Genomic DNA, 24,397 nt, shown 5'->3' on the forward strand with positions numbered 1-24,397 from the left:
CCTTAGGGAAAGTAAGGTTCCAGCAAGCTCAAACAGACACAATAAGTCACAATTGGCATACAAAAATCAATACATAATTCAATAAACTTATTGATAAAAAAGATTGATAAAGAAGAGGAAATAGAATACAAAAATGTAATTGCTTGAGGTATAAACGAAGATTTGGACCTGTTTTTCATACACCGTGGGACACAGTAGTGTCGACCGGATGGCAATCTTTCACAATATTGTTAGCTTTATTCAACGCTCTATCTTTGTTTATATTTGCTATACTCAGCAAATAAATCCCAAACAATTTATCTGCCAAAATCACCTCTTTCCTTAGTATTTTTTATGCCTCTGCAGCATTGATATACCAGCAAATTAAACCAAATGTTATGAGACTCTCAATTAAAGCACCACAAAAAATGTGTTACATTGCATTGTGGACATTGAACGAGAGTAATTTCTTTAAGAAATACATTATTTGTTGAATCTTTTTACTTAAATGCTATGTCCACACATCCCATTTAAGCTTATTATCCAATACCATACCAAGGCATTTATAGTTTGTAACCGATTGTATTGGCTCCCCATAATGTATGTATTGTGAAATGATTTTTTGTTTTTGAAGTATTCAATGGAAGATTTGATTTTCACACCAATTTAGAAAGAAGTACAAAGCAGGCCCTAAACAAAGATGGACATTGACAATCCCACAAAACTCATCAGGACTGCAAATAGTGACTATTAAATATCCACAATAATTAAAGACATTGCGTGTCTAAAAAATACATCTACATCTGTTCACTGGCTTTGTTGCTTCTTTAGGGGGTGTAGAACATAACAGTTCAGAAACGTGAAACAAGTAAAAGAATGCTTAGTAGATTATTTCAAAACGATTATCTTTAAAAGATATAAAGAGGATACATTTTAAAGGTGGGAACTTATATTTCTGCTATACGTTCTGTGGGGAACTAATACAATTACATGTATATTTTTAGACTCCCACACCAGTTATTGTGCATGCGTCTCCCACGCCACGCCTCTGGTTTACTATTTATGTCCCTCCCTCCTTCGCCACGCCCACTCATCAATTTCAACACGCTTACAGCCCAAGACAACTTTTGCTTTATTTTTTCGCAGCAGTTTTGGGAGACGGAATCTGGTAATTCTTGGAGTTTATTTACTGCAGAAAAACTTCGGGAAGTTTTTGATTCCTTTCCAGTCTCACAAAGCCCCATCGTAGCAGGACCCGGCGATCTCTCGGTTCCATTTAGACTTAAGCTGCTTTATTAAAAAGGGTCGGTCACACTACACATCCTCTTTGCCTTGGTGCCACTCCCAAAGGATTAACGTTTTGGAATATGGAGCAAACCCATTAGATACAGCAGGAGCGGGAGGCTTGTGTGTGTGGCCGAGTGGGTCGTCCCGCGTCCCGCCTGGGGTGTGCTGGAGGTTCCGCTATAATGGGATGCGGACTGCGGAAACTGGAGGACCCGGAGGACAGCAGCCCGGGGAAAATCTACTCCACTTTAAAAAGACCACAAGTCGAGACCAAAACAGACTCTGCGTACGAGTACGTGCTGCTGGACTTCAGCCTGGAAGGTACACATCACTGGAGTATATCAGAGTGTTGGCGTCACGTGGCGCTTCTTAGAAGATGTGTCATGGAAACAAAAGTTACCTCAAAATATCAGATGCGATATGTGTATAAATGTAATAATATAGATATAAAATGTGTTGTTAAGACTAACCACCGCCGTTTCGCAGAAAGATTCATACGGAATTACAAAACCCTACTTTAGAGAAGTAACTATGGTATTTTGGAGAAAGCTTGGATGATGATAAAGAATCTTCATTCCAGTTGTTCATTCGGAATGCGCGTTTTAAAGCTTGTCTTTGAGTGAGACGCCTAACGTTACATAGACAGCACATGGCAGCAAACTTCCAGAGTCTTAAACCCTTAAAATGATGTCTTTCCCTGCATCGTTGGAAATTCTAATGGTTTCTATTACAAACATCATTATGAACCATTTGTTTACCATTAAAACCACTACAACATCCTTCTGTGATGTGTTTTGGCCAGTAAATGCTGGACAGTGTGGTTTTGTTCCTGTAGGATTTGACACTTCTATCGGTTCCTATTTGGCTGATAAAACCCAACTCATTACCAGTAGAGACCCACAGGGACCATTATTGTTTCCATTACGATAAAAGTCCCTTTATAACCATTAAATCCATCATTTCCGGTGGGTTCCGTATTTTCAGATTTAATTTTGAGCAACTGCAATCATTTATTTTGACAAACTTGTGACATCCTGGCACGTTGGATTCTGGCACGCGTGCCCTTAGAGCTTTTACCATTTCACCCAGCAACAGGACTGGCGCTTCATCACATGTGGAAGTGGGTCAGGACGGTTTTTCCCCTCCATTAACGGTTGGATGGTGTCTCAGACTGGCAGACGCATGGGCTACAGACAGTAGCACTGGGGTGACAATGATACTGTAATTCCTCCCCTCTGTTCAAGCTGAATGTCCCGTGAATGCAAGTCTTTGCCTTGTTCTTGGTGTAAGGGGACCCGTAAACAGTCTTTCTAACGTTGACTAAATATAACTATGATGAAAAGTTGCGGATTTTTTTGGGGGAAAGTATGGTATAGGGTTATATTGAAGAACCTAAACTGTTTGTATAGAGTATTAACTATTTTTATACAATGCCCCATATAAATTGTGGGGATTTCTTTAAATGCTATAGAACTGTAATAATAAGTGTAAAAATCATTGTTCGTATCATAATTCACGTCTGTTCACGACCAAAGCTGAAGCAATGGTATGTAGATATTTGATGCATGCATGTAGGTAGGGATCGGAATGTAAAGCATTTTTAGTGTCATGGGTCTCCACCTGCCCGGGCTTTAAATCCATCATTATGTTTAAAGCTCCAGTCACCTCATAGGCAAACCGTTTTCTTCTAGAAAAACTTTTCTTCTGTCCAGTGACGTTACAAAGGCGGACATCAAATTCTGAATATTGGCAAAATTAATCCGATCATAATCTAATGCTTCTTAAGTCAGATACTGTACTTTTTGACCTGAACATAAACGTGTCTACAGCATGTACATGTGAAGGGAAAATCCATTTTGCATGTGAAGTTGTTCCAGTTGTTCATTCTTGAGCACACCTGGTGAACAGCTGCTTGAAGCTACTGTGTCTGAAACCGCTGAAGTTGGCACTCAAATTATTTAGATGGATCTGCCTCACATACTGTGTTTACCATGTTTTACCTGTGTGGAACCGCTGTATTTATGTCAGTGCGTGTTTTGTTTAAAGGGTTTTAGGATGATGTGGCAGTACCTTTTTTGCAGCTGGATGACCATGAACCATACCTTGGTATAAAATAGTATAAAGCATGTTTGGCAATGCAAGACCTGCATTCATATTTGTATTGGAGAAAAAGGGAAATGCACTTTGTTAAATCATTTTGGGGTCTTCGACAAGAGCTTATTGATAAGTAAATATATAGATACAGTGGGTGGGCATTGCTTCTCCAAAAACCTTGCTCTATATCTCATGTCAGGAGAAACATTGTTAGTTTCTACGACTAATATATTTTCATTGTGGTTATATTGCACCGTAGTGCTCTTGTCTGTTGCACAAATCTCTTGCATTGCAAATCGCTGTTCATCATACCTGTATGTTCATGACATGGTTTAAACTAACGGAAACCTTGCTCAAATGACATCTGAACATGAATCTCTGGAGAGGGATGAGCGAGTGTGTGGCATTAGGTGCACAGACCGTGTGATGCTTTAACAGGTGTTTGGTTGTAGAAAGCCAGATGTCCCTGTGTTGCAGAGCCAACAGACGTATTTACAACGAATGGCCTTAATCTCTGGATTCGGTTTCACTGCTTTCGGGTGGAAAGATAAAGATTAAATTCAGTAAAGGCACCAGCTGACCCTGGATCAGCATTTAAAAGACACTTATGAATGGAGCAGTTGTTCATGAAGCAGCAACATTGTCATTTTTTCTCACCCTGGTTTAAGATTTGCTTAAATTGGCTTCTGTTTTAGAAGGCAGCTGTTCAATTGAATGTCGGGCCACTGCATGGTTAAGTCATCAGACTTTGTCGCAGAACTCCGTCATTCTCTGTGGGGGTACGCTGATCAGGGCCAGATTAAAAATTCAAAGGCCCCTGGCCACAAGTGTCTACACTTCTTTAGCCATACCTGTATTTCGACATTATAATTTGTCTGCAGTGATTTGGGCTATTCTCAAACAGCCACCAACTATAACCATGTGCATTACAGACGAACTGTGTTCATGTTTATATATCAAACAGTCGATAACAGTGACAAGTTGTTGGAAACGCTGACTACTCATTTCATTCCGGAGTCACCTGTCGTATGGTGAGTTATATTTGGTGCTTCTTCCTGCCGCTCACTGTTCAGAGTGATGTGGGAATCCCTGCGCCGGGAAAAAGTGACCTTTTGCTCGCGGGGCAGCAGTGGCGACATTTTCCCACTGAATGAAATGTAAGGTTTATCCGAGAAGTCTCTAGATTTGTCGCTATGCGCTTCTTCTGAACAAAAGCCTCTAGTTAAATCGAGATTGACTTCCTAAATTAGAAACACTGTTTTGTATGCGCACCATGCGGGCCATAGATGCCCACAACAGAATGAATATAGCGGAAACACTGTTTTGTGAATTTTTCTTCCAGTTGCTTGGGCCCCTAGAACCATAAATTCCATTGGATAATCTGGCCCTGACGCTGATGATCTCCCAATGTGGTATAATCTCTCTTTATGGTGGATTTATGAGGATTAAGGTTTTTTACATAGTCTATACAATTTTCAGGAACAAGTACAATCCAGCAGAGGCGGTAACGTTTTGTGGTCATTTGCTTACGACAAAGATAAACAGCTGTGAATTTGTGACGTCTTGCTGAATGAATTTCAATGAAACATGTCCAGGTCATATTCCACCCCTAAACCATTCCTGGGTCATAAACTTTCGCTATAAATTCCTTTTTAAAGTCTTTTTCTCTGTATCCCATTTTCCCTGCGGACCCTTCACTCCTACAGACTCTTTAATTTCGCTTGTCTCACTCCGTTTTCTTTTGATCTATTCTCTTAATTCTCCCTCTTATAAACAACACACAGCACAGTTTCTCTCTGTGTCTCTTTAGAGAACAGAGGCATCTGTGTGCGAGTTAACCAGAGGGCGGTAGGGGAGTGTGGGTGAAAGGGGGTGTTTGGGGCATTGGAACAAATTGGAGTCATTTCTGGTGTCTCTATAAATGCCATCTCTATGTCTGGCCCCTGGGGGCCATTGTCTCCATAACACGTCACTGTAGCTCAGGTGTGATGCTGTGTCTTGCAAACAAACATGCATGCAATAGACACTGGTGTGGTGATGAATCCTACAGGTAGCTTGGTAAAACTTTGCCACTGAGCCTGATTTGACGGCCTGATGTAAAACGCACTCATAGTTGTTTACCAGTTAAGAGGTTTAAGAACGCAGGAAGTTTGGGTTCAGGGAATCTCTCATGTGCAGTTTAATATTCTGTTTTCTGTCCTGCTCAAGTGTGGGAATGTTTGCGTGTGAGCGTGTTTGTGTTGCGTGTGTGGTGGAATGTTGTGTTTGTGGGGCAGTGTGTGTGTGGCATGGGGCCAGTCTTCCCTGTGAACAGCAGCTCTTTGTGGACACAGGAAGTGTGCTTGGGGGTTGGGGGAGAGGAGGGAGACGTCAGGGTGATCTTCCATCTGAGCCTGCGGACAGGAGGAAGAAAAGCACAGCACACTAAACACAAGCATCCTAGCAAAGGAATATCTATTGACAGAAATGCTATATAATATAGATAACTATCTCTTCAAAGGTGTATGCAGACCTTATATAATGAAGCATTATGTTTTTCTTACCCTAGAATGAGCTATTTCTACGACATACACCTCTTTATGGTTTTCAAAAACATATCATATACAAATGTGCCCAGCTAAACATACAATGTTATTCTGAACGTGTCTTCGCACTATATGGTCTTTGTCTTCACTGAGGGTCCTATTGTGTTTTACTGTTGTGTTCCACAGGCAGTCGGCCTACTGTTCAGTTTCTGTCCTCGCTGTGTGAGCTGCCCCATGCCCTGCAGTCCTATTACACCCAGGGTTATGTACTGGCCGCCATGCATCCCATCATCCTCTCCGTAGGCCGAACTCGCTCTCTGCCATGCAGCCTACTGTACCGAGCCATTCTGGTCCGCCCACAATCAAGGTAATACCATGACAACAACTGCATACCCTGTTTTGCACTTCCATATTCCTGTACCCAAAACAGAAAGGAAGCTTTTAACCCAGCCTAGTTACTTCCAAAGTAAATATTTAACTTTTAATGAGTCAGCTTGAATATTTAATGAGATGAGTAGTAAAGGGATGACAGTCTGACTAGAGTGGGTGGGTCTTATTTTGTAGTCTGAGATTGAACCCACATCTGTTCTCAGTCAAAGTAAAGGAGGTCCCAGACAACACTATAGTTTCGCTTAACCAATGAGAATCTGCAAAGACGCTATAAAAACAGACTCATTTTATCTATGAAGTGGTGGGTGAAGCTGAAATGTTCAAAAGGAGATTCTGGGAGAGGTACTAGTATTGTGATCCGAAAAGCACAGAGCTGTGTGGAAACAACCTGTGAATACTGTATGTATACGTAATATTTACATTTTGTACTTTTCAGTGGGAATAATGGCGCTTTGAGCATGGCACCCAAATCCATAATGATATTCATAATGATATCTCATATGATCCAATGCATTATAGCTGTAAACTATTTGCTTAGCTATGTATAAACCTTACTTGCGTTTGTTGCAGATCATTACAACAAAGCCAATCTGAATCCACCATTTTCTTAAGGATGCCTTTAAACACTAAGGTTGATAGTTTCCCCCGAAATATACAAACCTCTTTCATCATTTACTCACATCTTGTGTCATTCCAAACCTGTATGCATTTCTTCTGCAGAACACAAAAGAAGATATTTTGAAGAATGACGGTAATCAAATGACATTGGACCCCATTTTCTTGCATTGTATGGACAAAAATTAATTTTATTCCTCTGAAGTAAAAAGAGTCATATAAGGGTTTTGAGGGTGAATAAATGATGACAGAAATATTATTTTGGGTGAACATGAGAGACTATCATTTTCAAATCTCAAAACTATCATTCGATCTCAAACACAGCAAATCGTATCGGCTGTGGTCAAAGGTTAAACTTCTCAGCGTTTTTGACTTTGCTCATGATGTACATCTCAAGACTAGCAAACATCAGCAATAATAAAATATGCATGGATGATTTCATGTTTTAAGCTTCAAATGATGTGTCTGTGTGGTTTTTGTTATGTGCGGTTGCAGTAAACACACACTGCCAATGATTGACAGCGTGCCAGTGTTGCGAGTGGAGGAGTGGCCACTGCCGGGGGAATCTTTGACCAGTGACACAGTACGACAGCTCATAGATAGGGTTAGTGTCTCAAAATACTTTGTTCATTTATACTATATTTTTGAGCTCCGGTATACATTTACATTTATGCATTATTCCAAAGCGACACATTACATTACATCATACTATACATTTGTTTCTAAGTATGTGCAACCCCCTGGGATAAAACACACGACCTTGGCATTGCTAGTGCCATCCTCTAACCACTAAGCTACAGGAAAGCTATAAAATATTATTTTTACAAACCTGTGTAACACTTTGTACTAACCAGGTATGAGACATATTTTTACCTTCTACATTGAAAACGAAATACTGGTAAACTTAATTGCAGCCAATCAGAACGTTTTGTATTTTGAGCTTTGAAAGTGGGCATGTCTGACCAAATGTCCTGTTTTACATGCATCACATGTTTTTCTCTGCCAAAAATGTATCTGCTTAAAATGTAGTTCCTGTTTAAAGGTTTAGAAGAATTGAGTCATAATAGTAGTGTTGTCTGTGTACCCACAGGTGAACAGCTATGCCAGGGGTGGTGTGAGGTTTGTGGGTTCCGTGCTCCAGCAGGCTGGAGGAACGGGGTGTAATGGCAGAGTGTCCAGTCCTAGAAGGGGCGCCCGTTCCCCGCCACGCACCCCACCTTGCACGCCCCCTGGAGACGGCGATCAAGAAGGCCGTGGATACAGCCAAGGTCAGACGTTCCTCTAATCTTCATGCGAGAGTCTGAAATCTCTAATCCAAAACCGGATTATTTTCCAGGTTTATATTGAATACCTTCATTTGAGGATGATTGAGTGCACAGATGGAAAATAAACGCTTTTGAATCAAGGATGATTAGATAATCTCAAAAACAATATATCAGGGTCATATTAAAAAATCCAACAAAATATACCATAAAATAATCATTTATAGCGAGGTGCTAAAATGTCACGAAAAAAAAAATGAAAATACATTGCATTAAAGGAGTTCTTCATTCAGTTTCTTGTCAATTTAATTTAGTTTACCCTCTAATGTCTTTGTCCGTGTGGAGCTGTGATGTCTCCTCACCTTTAGGGCATTACAACAGTCATGTGACCCTACGCCCCTTGCCATGAAGAATCAAAATCAGTAGGACTAGTGGCTAACAAAGGGGGGGGGGTCAAGATGGATCCTGGGATCCACAGATTTTGTGGCATTTTATGAAATGCAGAAATGTATAATAGATTTCATGCAGCCAAATCGAAAAGTAAGACCACCAAACAAAAGATTTGATGTTCCAGCATTGTAAAACTGAATACGTGTTTGGTTTAAATAAAATTCTCAAATTAAGAGTTTTTGGGGGGCCGCAAAGCAATGCACTCTACACAAAGGGGACCTTATGACTAAAATGTTCAAGAACCACTGAGTTAGACAGTCTTTTATATCTTCACTTAATAAGTACTGTACCTCAACTTCACCATCAGCTTTGGTTTCATCACATTTATAAAATGTCGGATTGTATCGAGCACAGAAATACTAGGTCATATGTCCAACTTTTTTGACAAGTTGACCACGAAAAGCATGAGAACCCAGCACATTAAACAGTGTTAACAAGTCAGATTGCATGAAATGCCTTGTTGTCCCACCTTTAATAAAACGTTTCCATGTCTCTGTATTTGTAGAAGAAGTTGTGACTTCCCTCACTGTTGTTTTTTAGACCTGAGACTGTTGGTACTGTTTCACTCCTGGACCCCGGGTTGTGCCCCACTGGACTCTCTCGCCTGCTGTTACCACCAAGGTGCACTCTCCATGCGAGTGTCCAGGAAAGGCCAAGTTGTCAGTGCCCTGGAAGCCGATTGGCTGGAACTGACTGCGGCTTATTACCGCAAGGGCTGGTCATTGGTGGACTCCTTTGTATACTGGGACACACCTAAAGGTAGCGCTCTAATTTAATCGGAAGTGATGTATATCCACTGTGCGCTACTGCACTATACTTTTTATAGAAAAGGTACAGCTGTTGAGTGTATAAAGGGTAAACGTGACATTTTTTTTTCTGTTGAACAGCAATAATTATCTGGAAATTATTTTTATAAGAATTTTCATATGTTGTGTTAGAAATAGTTGTTCCATCCAGCTGTGTTCCGTCTAGCGTTTGAAAGGAAAAACTTGACCTGTGTTTAAAACCCTTGTCGTCTCTGGAGTATTCAATAATGTCCCAGGCGTAAAGATACTGTGAATTGTCTTGTCATAAATTGCTGTTGTGTAAATCACAAAATATAAGATTGTTTTAATATTTAGCCGGTTTGGTTATATAACAATTTATTTTATATTTAGTTATATTTTTTTAATTTTATTATATATTAATTGTATTCAATTCCATTAAATTACTCATCAGTTATTGATTCTTTGTGGAGGTCTACCAGAAGTTATGTTTGGGCCACTTAACGTTTATGTTGTTGCTGCTGAAACCGTCTATGGTAACTCATCGATGTGTTTGAAATATACAGTATAATCTCCATCATTCTCCTCTGTCATTGCTTTAAATCCCACTATCTTTAACCAAAGCCATGTTTCCCCTTTTCTTCTCTCCCACCAGAACTATATTTATATCCCACATCTAACCCTCACGACCACGCTTCCTGTTTCGCACCAGACTAATAGGAGCTAAATCAGATGCGTGTTTGTCTGTGTGCATGTTCAGAAACATCTGGGGTTGATAAATGTGGAACATGAGAAGCAATTTACAAGCTAACTCTGTATTTCCACTTACAGGGATAACATTTTGAAACCTTCCTTGCATATGGCACATGGACTTTAAATAGTTCAGTTTCATTATCTTTTGTAGGTCATTGACACGCTTCCAGTCTGATTAAATGAGACCTTGGTATTGTGCTGTAATACACTTTCATTTCAGTGTTCCCATAACTGCTAGTATTGCTTGAATCATATGTGTGCTACTGATGAATGATGCTAGATCTCATAGTATCAGTCAGTGATCATTTGAATTGGTTTTTTACAGGTGAGCCAGTGCCCAGGTCTTTAGAGGGTCTGTTTGTCTATGAGGAGAAAAGCACAGCACCACCTGCCAATGACACTATTGTAGTAGAACAGTGGACCGTTATAGAGGTATGACAGCATACACACAAATTCACCGTTAATATAGTTATTGATTTTCTCCCACAAAGATGTTGAAATAAAGATTCCATAGATACACTAGCGTGAGTTTATCGTCACTTCAATGAAATTAAATATTCATCATCTTATAAGGGACCTCATCTGAGGGTGTACGCTCAAACAATTAAAAAGATGAATTAAACGTTGTATAATTGTACCAACAAATTATTTTTATTAGAAAACTTAAATGTATGGTTTTAAAATGCTTGACTTGGAGTGAATAATGAAGATTAAGCAGCCAATAAGAACCCAGAATATTTAGGAGTTCCTTCAATATGGCTGTCAGGGTGACTATTTTGAAAATGATCAAAATATAAGTGTGATTTTGTATTTTAGTCACAACAATATTTATATGGTTGACTGAGTTATTCCACAACAGAAACATTTGGAATAAAAAGTGGAATATACACATACACAGTGCCGCCTGAAAGTATTTACAGCGCTTCACTTTTTCGACATTTTGTCATGTTACAGCCTTATTCCAAAATGGATTCAATTCATTATTTTCCTCAAAATTCTACAAACCCCATAATGACAACGTGAAAGAAGTTTGTTTAAAATCTTTGCAAATTTATTAAAAATAAAAAACGAAAAAAGCAAGTGTTCACAGGCTTCGCTCAAAACTTTGTTGAAGCACCTTTGACACCGATTACAGCCTCAAGTCTTTTTAAGTATGATGCTACAAGTTTGTCACACCTATTTTTGGGCAGTTTCTCCCATTCTTCTTTGCAAGATCTCTCAAGCTCCATCAGGTTGGATGGGGAGCGTCGGTGCACTGCCATTTTCAGATCTCTCCAGATATGTTCAATCGGGTTCAAGTCTGGGGCTCTGGCTGGGCCACTCAAGGACATTCACAGAGTTGTCCTGTAGCCACTTCTTTTTTATCTTGGCTGTGTGCTTAGGGTCATTGACCTGTTGGAAGATGAACCTTCCCCCCAGTCTGAGGTCCAGAGCGCTCTGGAGCAGGTTTTCATCGAGTATGTCTCTGTACATTGCTGCATTCATCTTTCCCTCGATCCCTCGACTAGTCTCCCAGTTCCTGCTGCTGAAAAACATCCCCACAGCATGATTCTGCCACCACCATGCAGGGATGGTATTGGCCAGGTGATGAACGGTGCCTGGTTTCCTCCAGACATGACACTTGCCATTCAGGCATGCAGAGTTCAATCTTTGTTTCATCAGACCAGAGAATTTTGTTTCTCATGGTCTGAGAGGCCTTCAAGTGCATTTTGGCAAACTCCAGGCGGGCTGTCGTGTGCTTTTTACTGAGTGGCGGCTGTGAATCCTTATGTACATGTGCTTTTTTCGCTAAGATTAAAACTTTTTTCACGTTGTCATTATGGGGTATTGTTTGTAGAATTTGTGTGTTTTAGTTACCCTAAACAAAGTATAAGTTTTATAATAATCTGTTTAATACCATGAAACTTATAGGGACAGTTTACCTGTATGCATTTCTTTGTTCCGCTGAACACGAAGGAAGATATTTGGAAAAATGTCAATAAACAAACATATCTCATCCCCCATTTACTCCCACAGTATTTATTTTCACTACTATGGCAATAAATGGTGGATGAGATATGTTTGGTTACTGACATTCTTCCAAATCTTTTCCTTTGTGTTTAGCAAAACAAAGAAATGTAAACACTACAGGTTGGGAACAATATGAGGGTGAGTAAATGATGACAAAATGTTCATTTTTGGGTCAACTGTCCCTTTAACAATGTTGTGAATGTTATTCTTTCAGGGTTCAGATGTAAAAACTGACTACGGTCCTCTCCTCCACACATTAGCAGAGTTTGGCTGGCTGCTCACATGTGTGTTGCCCACTCCCATTATTCGTCATGATAGGTGGGAATCTAACATAATAATAATGGTACCTGTATTACATGTATTTACACACTGTTACTGTATCCCAAACTGTTTTCTTACTTCCAGTGAAGGGAATCTCGCCACCAAACAAGTTGTGTTCCTCCAAAGACCTGTCAAGGGCCAAACGGTACCACAGCACAACCAGGTGCTCAGTGATTTAAATAGCACTATTTACTATTTCTTTTTAACACTAACTTTATATTGATTGACAATTTTGGTAAGATACGACAGATATGACATTGTTTTAACAATCTTTTTTAATTTCTCAAGGCATGTACGAGGCGAGAGGTTTCCAGTCATTCCGTGAGTCGCAGTGTTGAGGAGACCAGCGCAGAGCTGTCACCTCCATGTTCAGGGGGGATCGGCGGTTTCCCAGTGTTTGGAGGGGGATATCCCAGTGCACTTTCCCATCTAGAGGAGGGAGGATTTGAGCAAGATGATGGGGCTGCAGAGGTCACCTGTATGTGAAGAACTCTCGAAGACTCTGGTTCTTATCTGGAGTTCTCTTGCTATGAAACTGAGACCTTTGATTTTGAAGATCTGCTTATGTTTTAAGCAGTTATCATCAAGAATCCGAGATTTGCATCCCTATTTTACAGACAGACAAAGCACTTTTTGTACATTTTTTAACAAAGCCATAACGTAAAATAGAGGTCAGTTATTGTTTTTAAATCAAAGCACAAAGTAGTGCAGTTTATCCAACATTTTAAACCATTGTATCAGGAAACTACACGAAAATCTTCCCGTATTTGCCACAAATATCACATCAGTATTTCATTACACAAAAAGTCCCAGTTTATTCACGGGTCTCAAAATAAGCACTTCAACAAATATTTGATCCTGTTGTCCTTTCTCACGTCTTGATTTTGTTTTCAGTTTATTTTTCCTGTTTTGTTAAACCCATATTTGTGAACCTGCAATCAGTTGTTTATTCAAACACCTGCAATGGTTCAGTGTGATGGACTCAGGAACTTGAGTGTCCAAACAGGCCACCTTTGTAGGATGAGAAGATTTAATTGGGACATGCTTACATTCATGTTGAAAATGTAGACATTGGAATCGTAACAAACGGTATTCTGTATTCTGCACAGGATCTGTGGTGCTTCCTCCTTGTCTGACTAATCAAAACACTGATCTTAAGAGTTGTAAACATGATAGTCCTCTGTATCTTAAATGGGCCATGACCCTTAAGTGGTGCTAAACTTAAATTTATATGTTGATCTCTCGAGGATTTTTGTAAATGTATCTAAAAGGGAAAAGTCATTTACTCTTCAACACTTCCACGCGGATTTGCATGTTTAGTCAAATTCCAGTATCTGCATGAAGAACTATGAGCAGGGTACTTCATTTGTACAGTATTTGTAACAGTTCTCCTGAGCTCGGTCAAATTCATGCTGCTTGTGGCACCTGATTCATTTGTGTAGAAGCATTAACCTTGTATATGTGATGTTGCCTTGACAATGTTGATCCCTTTCTGAGGAATGACTAATAAGTTCATTTTTGGCTTGCAAAACACTTATCAAGCTGCTATAAATATAAGACATGAGCAATGAAAAACTGAGCATCGTATTCGAATCTAATAAACCAGAACTGATCAGTATTATTTACCAGCTGTAGTATTTTAAGATTTGAACATGGTGACGCATAGTTTTGTAATATTTTATTAAATGGATATTTACATCATAATAAACTGTCTGCCTGTGTTATCACTTTGCTAACATGACGTAACATAAAAACAAATCTGTAAGACTACGCTAGGTACAAGTCTTTTATTAACAATGAAAATACATACATTTTAGTTTATTTAAAAAAAAAAAGACAGTGGCCCATATGAGAGCCCTCCACCCATATAATAACTTAACGAGGGAAGAGACAGGGTGAATATCACCAGACTTGTGTATAGTAAAGAGGGAAAAGAAGTAATTCATATTGGTAGAGCTGGATTTACACCAAAGGTCATAGAGGAGTGAGATATGTACAAGGAGCTGCTGATGATGATACATTTTGAATGTTACAGCTGAATGATGAAGTTTAGATCAAACAAAGCATTAGTGAGTGGAAAAGTAACAAGTGACAAGCCACTGCTGTGTGGATGCTATAGGTTATAGGCTCAGGCATCGCTTTCACCTGCAGTGGCACTCTGGACCTCCTCTTCCAGGATGGGCACAATGAGGTTGTCCTTAGACATGAGGTTGTACTTCATCACAAACCGAGTGAAACGGTGACACAAGAAAGTCTCATTCTGTGAGAAGGAAATGATAGTCTTTAAATACACATTCTCTTCCACGGCTAGAATCACTCAACTGTTCTATAAAGAAACTGTGTAAAGGTGCCTCCTACTGTCCGTTACAGGAAATGCAGGTTAAGTGTGAAAAATAGTTTGCTTGGTCATGTTTTTTTACCATGCTTAACTTTTTTTTTATTTAAGTAATATCTTTGTTTTAAAGCCTTGTGAGTTCCCCTGCCGTCTACACAGGTAGCAGCTTTCTAAGGTAAGCATATTAACTTAAATGGAAACTCTAATCTGGAAGACTTTAATTAGAATGTAATAACTTTATTACAAATACATAGCATGCACAAACATAGACGTAAACAGTTAAATTTACTGACAAATTTTTATAGAACCCATGTGATGCAGTTGATTAAATGATTGTTGTGCTCACCTCATACTTGTCAAAAATCTGGCGATGGTGAAAGTAAGCATGGGAAAAGATCCTATAGATGCGACGGCAAACAGAGCCCAGTTTGGCCACTGATGATTCCTTAATGCTGACGCTACACAGAAAACCACGAGAGCATCACCAACTGCATCACTCAATATAACTCTAACATAAACCACCAACTGCTTGTTCACATGAAAACAAATTCACAGAAATGAAATGGCTTTTATAAATCCACAGTACTTACCGGCTGGGAAAATACTTGTTGCTATTAAGAAGACATGCAGCTCCGTCGAGGGTGTGCCTTGTGTAGTCGATGGCAGGGCACTGTGATTGACAAGTCAAAAAACAACTGTCACAAACCAGTTCCGAAGGATTTCCTGTAAGAAACATGCTAATGCATGCTTTCCTTATGAAACATTGATGTTTGGAAGTACATCAGTTTTCTCAGACTTGGACAATTGAGAACACTAACCTCTTTCGGAGTCTTATGAGCAGCACACAGAAAGATCCACTGCTCAGTGGCGGTCATCTGGGTACACGTGTCTGGATGACACTCGTTCTTTAGAGCAAAAACATAATTGTCAAACATAAATTTAAGATGTTTATGGTGTATAAGGAGTTAAATGATCTGGTACATACAAAGTATGCAGTGCATACTAGTGTTTTTTGTTGAATGCAAGCTTCCTCGAATTACCTGCAGTTTAACTGCCAAGCCATTGAGCTCCAAACAGAACTGTCTATAATGACAAAAAGACATTGCATTGACGTACTGTAGCTAAAACCATGTACACAAAAGGGCATCTGATAGCCTAAACTAATCAAACCTTCAGTATAAAACCATACCTGAGATGTTCGTATTTCCAGACCCCTTCATCCTGGCCCTCTGGGGGCTCCATAATCTTCTCTATGTTTGAACAATCTGAACGAATGTTCTGCTGAATATACTGAGATGAAAAACAATGACAATTAATAACAAACCCTTAGTATAAAAAACATAGGTTTAGCAATTTCATGTTTTTTTCTTTAAATGAAACAATCGTGTGTCTTTTAAAATGCTGTTGTGTTTAGTGTTTGACAGCAAATGATTACAGATTTTTCATTTTTGGATAAACTTATTAAAGATTGAAATAATTTTTGATGGCCGCTATTAATCTCACCTGTTGTACAGCCAGAGTGCTGTCCATCTCTTCAAAAGACTCATCTGGCCAGTTATAGAAATCCTGTTGGATAAAATCAGTTTGTCAAATAAACTTGCATTACTAGAATAACATAGGCTAGTGTTAAAGTCGGAGTAAAGTAAAAATGTGTGTTATTAACCACCCAGCCACATTTGAATGGCGAAAAAAACATCCAAGTAAATAAAAAGTTATCAAAATCAAGCAAAAATAAGCAGGACTCAAACACTGGGGGCGTGTCCATGGCCCTGAAGCAACGCCCACTCACATTGCTCAACTCGAGTCCTCAGTAGGCTATATGTGAAGATTTTTTTGGGAGGATTTGAGTCAATGCTCGCAATTTTCATTATTAGATCATTCACAAGTTCGCCTAGGCAGATAATATTGCAGGATAAAAGGTGTGCATATAACGGTGGTGACCGTTTCCTTGTTATTTGGGCAGTGTGAGATCTTAAGAGAGTCTGAAAACGTGTGCGTGAGAGCTTACAACCCCTGAGCTTGTGATTGAGACGACGCCTGATGCTAGGCGCTCAGGTGATAGGGGAGTGGCTTTACCCCAGTCTTGTATGATAGTTTGGTGTGGAGATCCAACCATAATCATTTGTAGAAAATCTGAAATTTCAAATGTCACTTTCACTTGTACATACAGTAATGTAGTGTGTCAGGAAGACATCTGAGGATAATGACAGCATTGGTTTTTGTGCTTAATAATGTGTATTTTGGGGTACATGGGAATTTATGTGAATACAATTCCAGTCTTCTGTCATAGTTCAGAAGTTGCAGTATATAAATATATATATATAGTTGCGAGGTCATGTCAGTCAGCACGCATTTTTTGTGTGTCACCCAGCACGACTTTCCATCAAAAGTACTTTAATACACAATATCTTTAATATGGCCATGCACGCTTGGCTGTCCATCCCCTCTTTAGGCCCCGCCCAAAAATTCCTGAACAAAGGAATGGGTGAAAAACTGTTTGACAGTTTAACTCCACAATTCAGTACTACATACTTCTGCTTTCTTTTGGGCGAGGCCATATGACTGACAGGTAAAGCAACCAATAACGTTTTGTTTTGTTGCATGTCTTGTTTAGAGAGGTGGAAATGTCCCCGCAGTAACAGACCGGTGTACATTCACGAACTAGTCACAAGTTAACATCAACAAAATGATTATAAGTTTATGCTGTGAACCTCGCATACTTTTAAGAATTAAGCATTTAGTCGACTGTAAGAATCCTTATAAAACCACTGTAAACACGACAGCTTACTTCTTAGATCATACGGCTTCGTGTTGTTTCCACGCGACCCGTTAAAGAACATGACACGCATGTCTCCTGTGAAATAATAAGCAATTATTATTATTGCTTATTATTTCGATAAGCAATTTGTTTGTCCATACCGAATGCGAAAAAGGGGCTGGACGCGACAATCAATCACAAAAAACAGCCAATCAAAAATGTTTTTGTTTGTCCACGCACCCTCTCACGCTGTAGCTGAAGACCCGTCCATCCAGAGAGATGCGTCTGGTTCTCATGACTTCAGTGATGCCTCACCGGACGCTATACTATAATTTCAGAATCTAAGCGCATGTAATCAAATGTATATAGCTTGTCATCATCCATGTTTGGCGATTAATATTCATGAGGTGCAGAATTTACATCGAATGAGATCGTTGTGTGGGAGGAGCTGTCAGGTGCAGAATTTACATCGAATGAGATCGTTGTGTGGGAGGAGCTGTCAGGTGCAGAATTTACATCGAATGAGATCGTTGTGTGGGCGGAGCTGTCAGGTGCAGAATTTACATCGAATGAGATCGTTGTGTGGGAGGAGCTGTCAGGTGCAGAATTTACATCGAATGAGATCGTTGTGTGGACGGAGCTGTCAGGTGCAGAATTTACATCGAATGAGATCGTTGTGTGGGAGGAGCTGTCAGGTGCAGAATTTACATCGAATGAGATCGTTGTGTGGGCGGAGCTGTCAGGTGCAGAATTTACATCGAATGAGATCGTTGTGTGGGCGGAGCTGTCAGGTGCAGAATTTACATCGAATGAGATCGTTGTGTGGGCGGAGCTGTCAGGTGCAGAATTTACATCGAATGAGATCGTTGTGTGGGAGGAGCTGTCAGGTGCAGAATTTACATCGAATGAGATCGTTGTGTGGGAGGAGCTGTCAGGTGCAGAATTTACATCGAATGAGATCGTTGTGTGGGAGGAGCTGTCAGGTGCAGAATTTACATCGAATGAGATCGTTGTGTGGGCGGAGCTGTCAGGTGCAGAATTTACATCGAATGAGATCGTTGTGTGGGAGGAGCTGTCAGGTGCAGAATTTACATCGAATGAGATCGTTGTGTGGGCGGAGCTGTCAGGTGCAGAATTTACATCGAATGAGATCGTTGTGTGGGCGGAGCTGTCAGGTGCAGAATTTACATCGAATGAGATCGTTGTGTGGGCGGAGCTGTCAGCAGGGTTCTAAATTAACACCCGCCAACCCGCCAAATGCGGGTAAAAATTCATTTTGGCGGGTGTTAATAAAAACTTACTAGCCAGTTTGGCCGGTGATGCATGAGGCATTACATGCATGATACATAAGGCTCTGTTCTCGGTCATTTATCCTATGCATTTATCCACCTGACAGTACTTCCTACATTTCCCAAGAACACTGTTTCGTAATGCTACGTGGTGATGTTTCATACGCCCATTGGCTGCGCGCAGTTTGTAGTGAAACCAGCGCGAGAAACCATGGATACGAACGGAGCCAGAGCAGGGAGCAGACTGAAATAAGACGGAGTTTAGCTAGATAGCTAGCTAGCTAGCTAGCAAAGTAAAGTATAAAGTTAAGATTAGCTAAACTAAATGAGGCGGTGGTTGGGACAGACTTCTGGGGGCGAGAAGAGGAACGAGGCAGGGGATGAGGATATCAACAGAGAAACGAAGAAAAGAAAATTTAATGCCAAATGGCTGACGGGTCGTGAATGGCTTGTGTTTGATCACGAAAATGTCGTCATGTTTTGTCAGGATTGCCGCATGTACGCGAAAGAAAAAAACAAAACGAACAATTTCGTGGTAGGAACTACTAATTTTAAAGTCGAGGCAGTAAAGGACCATGAGAGTGCCCGAAGTCATCAGGAGAGCCTAAGGATTAAAACTGCCAAGACAGGCCGTATTGACGAGAGCCTTGCTGGGAGAAGCCTCGCTTTATTGAAGACGTCTGAGTTGGAGAAGATGCAGCTACTTTTTCGAAATGCCCACGCCATGATAGATGATAGATAGATAGATATAAAGACAGAAAGATAGATAGAAAGATATAAAGATAGATACTGTAGATAGATATAAAGACAGATAGAAAGATAGATACTGTAGATAGATATAAAGATAGATACTGTAGATAAATCCCAAACTTGAAATGTATGCACTTTCTGTGTATATTTTGTTGTATGTATTGTACTTTATATGTATTTTTCATGCCAAAATTGTTAATAAAATGATCAAATGCATTCAGTGTTACTCATATTTTCACCCGAAAAAAATTGGCTAGTGGAAATTCTGATTGGCTGGTAACTTTAGAAAGTTACCAGCCACATTGGCTGGTGATCAAAAAAGTTAATTTAGAACCCTGGCTGTCAGGTGCAGAATTTACATCGAATGAGCTGTCAGTCGCAACGTCGCAGAAAAAGAAACCGGATCTTAAATAGAAATGGCCGTTGCTGGTCGCGCAGTCCTGTCGGGGCTGGTTACGACAAAACCTCTGATTATTAACATTGTAAAGATAGACACCTTTTATCGCGTGTCGCAGCGCCGCGTCGCGTCTGGTTAGGACACAGAGCGTATAGCAAGACTTATTTTCTGTACATTATATTTAAATGTAAAAGATAATCAGGATATAATCTAAACAATACTTAGCTGAATTATACTACAAGTGTCATAATTATAATAAAATGTGTAAATAATGATAATTTTGAAAGGCTGTTATTTGGTAATAACGAACATGGAAATGTCGCGACTGGCCAATCAGAATGAAGCATTCCAACGAGCCGTGTAATATTAGATTATAACATAGGTGTCGTTTTTAAGGGTTACATCATAACTTATTACAACACAAAAGACTCAAAGCAGCTACGTACAATAACTAGCACGCTAAGCAGGTATTATGACTACATCCATTGCTTTGAGTTTTAAATAACTAACTATAAATGTATTATGAGCTTCGACAGTGGTTATCATCCGGGTATTTTTACACGGCAGCTAACGTTAGCTGACCGCTGTTAACGTTACCCAAATAGCTAGATCTTTAAAACCTGCCGCTTCAGACACCCTGACTCCAATTGTATTCTATATTTACTGACGTTCGAAAGAAAGAATGGCAAAACTGTGTCGACACACACTAACACTTCACTAAAGACTCGTATTAGTTTTTTATTTGCTTACTGCTAAGTTAGCTATTTAGCTAACTTAGCTGTGGCTTCCGCTCCCAAAACAGCGAATCGTCTATATTTAATTATTAGCTAAGAATATATATTATAAACAGAAATGGGTTTGATTAAATAAGCCAGATTTCAAAGAGCATTTCATTTTACCTTTGCCTTGGTGCCTGGTCTATTCCTCCTCAGAACAGCTGTGCCCTCCGCCATGACCATCTCGACAGATTTAGTTTGATTGAGAGTGCGCCCCCAGTGGACGAGTAGAGCCACTACAGACAAAGCTCAAATGCAGCAACCCCAAAATGATTTGGACACCGATGTCCACTTAAAAATATGAATGACATTACATTAAATAACACAATATTAAACCAAGTGACTTTAAAGTTTGCAAATATACACGTAGGTACATGTGACCTACAGGAAGGCATCTCATTGAGAAAGACCCAAATTGATTTCTACATGATGCTTTTATGTAGAGCAACCTTTTGTGCTTATAAGCTATGTATTTTATTAGCAATGTTTTTTTGCGGGATCAAACCCATGACCTTTGCACTGCTAACAAATGTTCTATAAAGTACCTACTGAGCTACAAGAAACTTTGCAAATATACACATAGATACATGTGACCTACAGGAAGGTACCTTATTGAGAAAGACCCAAATTGATATCTACATGATGCTTTTATGTAGAGCAACCTACAGTGCTTAAAAGCTATGTATTTTATTAATATGTCTTTTTGGGGGGGATCAAACCCATGATCTTTGCACTGCTAACAAATGTTCTATAAAGTACCTACTGAGCTACAAGAAACTTTGCAAATATACACATAGATACATGTGACCTACAGGAAGGTACCTTATTGAGAAAGACCCAAATTGATATCTACATGATGCTTTTATGTAGAGCAACCTATAGTGCTGTTGTGGAATTTTCTTATTCCTTAATCAAGGTGAGTCAATTTTGACAAACGCAACACACAGAGACATCAGGTACTTTGCAAAGTATTTTATTGTCGTTTAATCTGCATCATAAGCAATGAGCATGTGCAGAGAAAAGGCACTCTTTCCTTCTGCACCCAGAGTATATATATGATTACGTGAAAACCCCCTCCCTTTTCCCCCTAGCCAGAATCCCGAGCTGGTTTCCGAGAAGTGATGCCCGTTATTCCAAACAGAACATCTTGGCCTCTGCTCGAGGGCAAAGGCAGAGTGGTATGACGCGTATAGAGAAAAACATGATAACATAGAGAAGAAAACATAGATAGAAACTTCCTAAACATATAGATAGACACATCAAGAAGCTAGACTAGAAAATTTCCATTACATTCCCCCCTTTTATCATATATGATAACCAAAATCTTTATACTTTGACCATGTAAGATGAGCAACGCCCTTTCTCTTACAGGTTTCATTCTTCTATCTAAACAATTCTTAAAATCCCACTAGAATTGGTAACACCACCTGCTTCAGCCCCATTCCCCAACTTTAGCAATTCCACCACTTCAACAGGCTGTTCAGTCATATCATCCAGCTTCCTGAATGTAGAAACAACAACTGACCCTGAGCTTTTTACACACACGCTGCTTTTCTCTGCGGTGAACACATCTAAAACTAACCTACCCTGCAATCCTAATTCCCTACTTCCAAACTGTTCAATTCTGTACTTTACTTACCACCTGGTTCTCTGCACTGTCTTTTCTTCGGCCTTGTTGGTACAGTTTGCAACTGTCAACAGGGTTGTGACTTCGCAGGGTGACCCTTTAGCCTCTTCCGGTCCTCTAATTTCAGAAGACTAACTTTCCATGCCTGCTCGAGTTGCATACACCACTAACAACTGTCATTCACTCCAATATTGCCTTTCTCATACCTACGTTTGTCTCTCCTGGGTCTATCCATGTTCTAGCCTCTACTCCTTGTGTCTCTTCTTCTGCCTGCTCTGCGGCCTGAAAATTCCTTGGCTGCACTGATATCTGAACCTTCTGACCTGTGTCCTTTATCTCCTCAATCTCATACACCAATACTGACCTGCTTAAACCTTCATCACTTGCTTAAACCTTCATCACTTGCTTAAACCTTCATCACTTGCTTAAACCTTCATCACTTGCTTAAACCTTACTCTCATTTGTGAAATTGCTCCCGTTCCCTCATAATTAAAATTTTCTGAGTTAGAGCTAGTCTAAAACTTTCTCCTTTGCCTTTTTATTTGGCCGTCCCAGGGGACATAATGGCCCACATTTTCAAATTTTGTTGCCTTATCCAGAACATAAACTTAGGTACACGTACCTCTACACAAAGACATATTTGTTCCCCAGTACCTAACAGAATTAGGGTAACACTGTCCCTCCCCATACCATTTTATTAAACTTGGAATATAGTGTTGCACAGAAACAAAATTCTATAATCTCTAATTTCTCGGGGTTCGATGCGTCCCCGACTGGAACAGTTGATTCCCTTTGCGAGCACCAATAGTGCCCCTCCTGTCGCTTCAGTCAGCACGACCATTGCGAAGAGCCATTGTGGATGCCATTTTGATGGGCCTATGGTTGGAGTTGCCACTCCTTGGAGACCTTTTTGCAGTGGGAGGCGTGTCTTTTCCATGACTTCCTGGAAGCTGTGTAATGATTTGTCAGCTCCATTTGCTACTGCTCTTTTGACCTGCACAAATATTTTGAGAGCAAAAACACAAAAACACATTGCCTTGTAACATCCCCCCTTTTGACGCGTGGTCTAGGCCATGCGTCAAAATCGCCAAAGCAGGGAAAAAATGTTTTGGCAAACAGGTGAGGCCATTTGGGCCCCCCAAACATTGTCTGTGTATTTACATGAGCACTCCTTCCCGAATGCACGCTCAGCTGGTTCTGCAAAATGTTTGCATCTCTGCAAGAGAAAGAGTTCTGTTAGTGATTTCTGGAGACAATCTGTCTGTCTCTGATGTTGCTTGCTTTGCTGCAAGGTCAGCTCGTCGGCTTCCTGCAAAAAATAGTTTCAGATACAAAAGTGTGTGTGGCAGTCACACACAACAATGGCTGATGGGATAAGAATGGCAGATAGCATATCAGCAACCGGTGTGTGATTAAGAATGTTTTTACCATCAGCTTTTACAAAGTTTCTGTGTTTCCAAAGTGTGCCAAAATCATGAGTTACAACAAATGCATTTCTACTATCTGTGTGAATGTCTACATTTTTATTCTTTGCTAATTCGCATGCGCGTGTGAGTGCAATGAGCTCTGCTGTCTGAGCAGAGAAATGGTCCCTAAAAATGATATCAATTGCTTCTTTTCTTTTGGACTTGCGATGTCTGTAATTGCAGACACGCTTTGCGGACAGCTGTCTGCCGTGGTCAGTATTTTCGTGACCCAAAAAACGAACAACTTGTTTTGCCAGCTGGACTTTGGAGATATTCACTTTGTCCTTCGTGTGCCAAATGAGTGAGCAGTCGTACCGTGTTCTTCACATTGCGCTTTGGTGGGTGCACATAAAAGAATGTCATCCACATACTGAAGCAATGCCACCCCCTTCGGGAGATGGAATGGCTCCAGTGATTGTCGCAGTGCCTCGTTGTAAATGGTCGGTGATTCGCAGTACCCTTGGCATAGACGTGTGAATGTATATGGCCTGCCATCAAATAAAAAGGCGAACCAGTATTGTGAGTCTGGGTTTACCGGCACACTGAAAA

General features: G+C 40.1%; 2 protein-coding genes across 2 annotated transcripts; one reads left to right on the forward strand and one right to left on the reverse strand.

Moving 5' to 3' along the window:
• Window positions 1-989: 989 nt before the first annotated feature.
• rftn2 (raftlin family member 2) lies at window positions 990-14,218 on the forward strand. The gene is made up of 9 exons (XM_079464765.1): window positions 990-1,587; window positions 6,072-6,252; window positions 7,386-7,494; window positions 7,981-8,158; window positions 9,143-9,361; window positions 10,445-10,551; window positions 12,344-12,447; window positions 12,535-12,613; window positions 12,739-14,218. Exons 1-9 carry the CDS (start codon window positions 1,449-1,451, stop codon window positions 12,934-12,936), a joined length of 1,314 nt encoding a protein of 437 aa, XP_079320891.1. The 5' UTR covers window positions 990-1,448; the 3' UTR covers window positions 12,937-14,218.
• Window positions 14,219-14,222: 4 nt separating this feature from the next.
• On the reverse strand, window positions 14,223-21,021 carry mob4 (MOB family member 4, phocein). The gene is made up of 8 exons (XM_079464766.1): window positions 20,879-21,021; window positions 16,289-16,351; window positions 15,975-16,075; window positions 15,826-15,868; window positions 15,604-15,690; window positions 15,376-15,455; window positions 15,132-15,243; window positions 14,223-14,710 (listed from the first exon to the last, which is right to left on the reverse strand). The coding sequence occupies exons 1-8, from the start codon at window positions 20,936-20,938 to the stop codon at window positions 14,579-14,581; spliced, it is 678 nt and encodes a 225-aa protein (XP_079320892.1). The 5' UTR covers window positions 20,939-21,021; the 3' UTR covers window positions 14,223-14,578.
• Window positions 21,022-24,397: the final 3,376 nt, after the last annotated feature.

This window comes from Barbatula barbatula, assembly GCF_947034865.1.
Source record: "Barbatula barbatula genome assembly, chromosome: 9".
Lineage (NCBI taxonomy): Eukaryota > Metazoa > Chordata > Actinopteri > Cypriniformes > Nemacheilidae > Barbatula > Barbatula barbatula.

Bases quoted from the DNA above. Each gene is read 5' to 3' on its own strand.
- mob4 (XM_079464766.1), bottom strand. From the start codon at position 20,938: ATGGTCATGGCGGAGGGCACAGCTGTTCTGAGGAGGAATAGACCAGGC. The intron at 16,352-20,878 runs GTAAAATGAAAT...TTTATCCAACAG, and splicing joins GACCAGGCACCAAGGCAAAG to GATTTCTATAACTGGCCAGA. The intron at 15,691-15,825 runs GTAATTCGAGGA...TTTGCTCTAAAG, and splicing joins GCTTGGCAGTTAAACTGCAG to AACGAGTGTCATCCAGACAC.
- rftn2 (XM_079464765.1), top strand. From the start codon at position 1,449: ATGGGATGCGGACTGCGGAAACTGGAGGACCCGGAGGACAGCAGCCCG. The intron at 8,159-9,142 runs GTCAGACGTTCC...GTTGTTTTTTAG, and splicing joins AGGCCGTGGATACAGCCAAG to ACCTGAGACTGTTGGTACTG. The intron at 12,614-12,738 runs GTGCTCAGTGAT...TAATTTCTCAAG, and splicing joins CGGTACCACAGCACAACCAG to GCATGTACGAGGCGAGAGGT.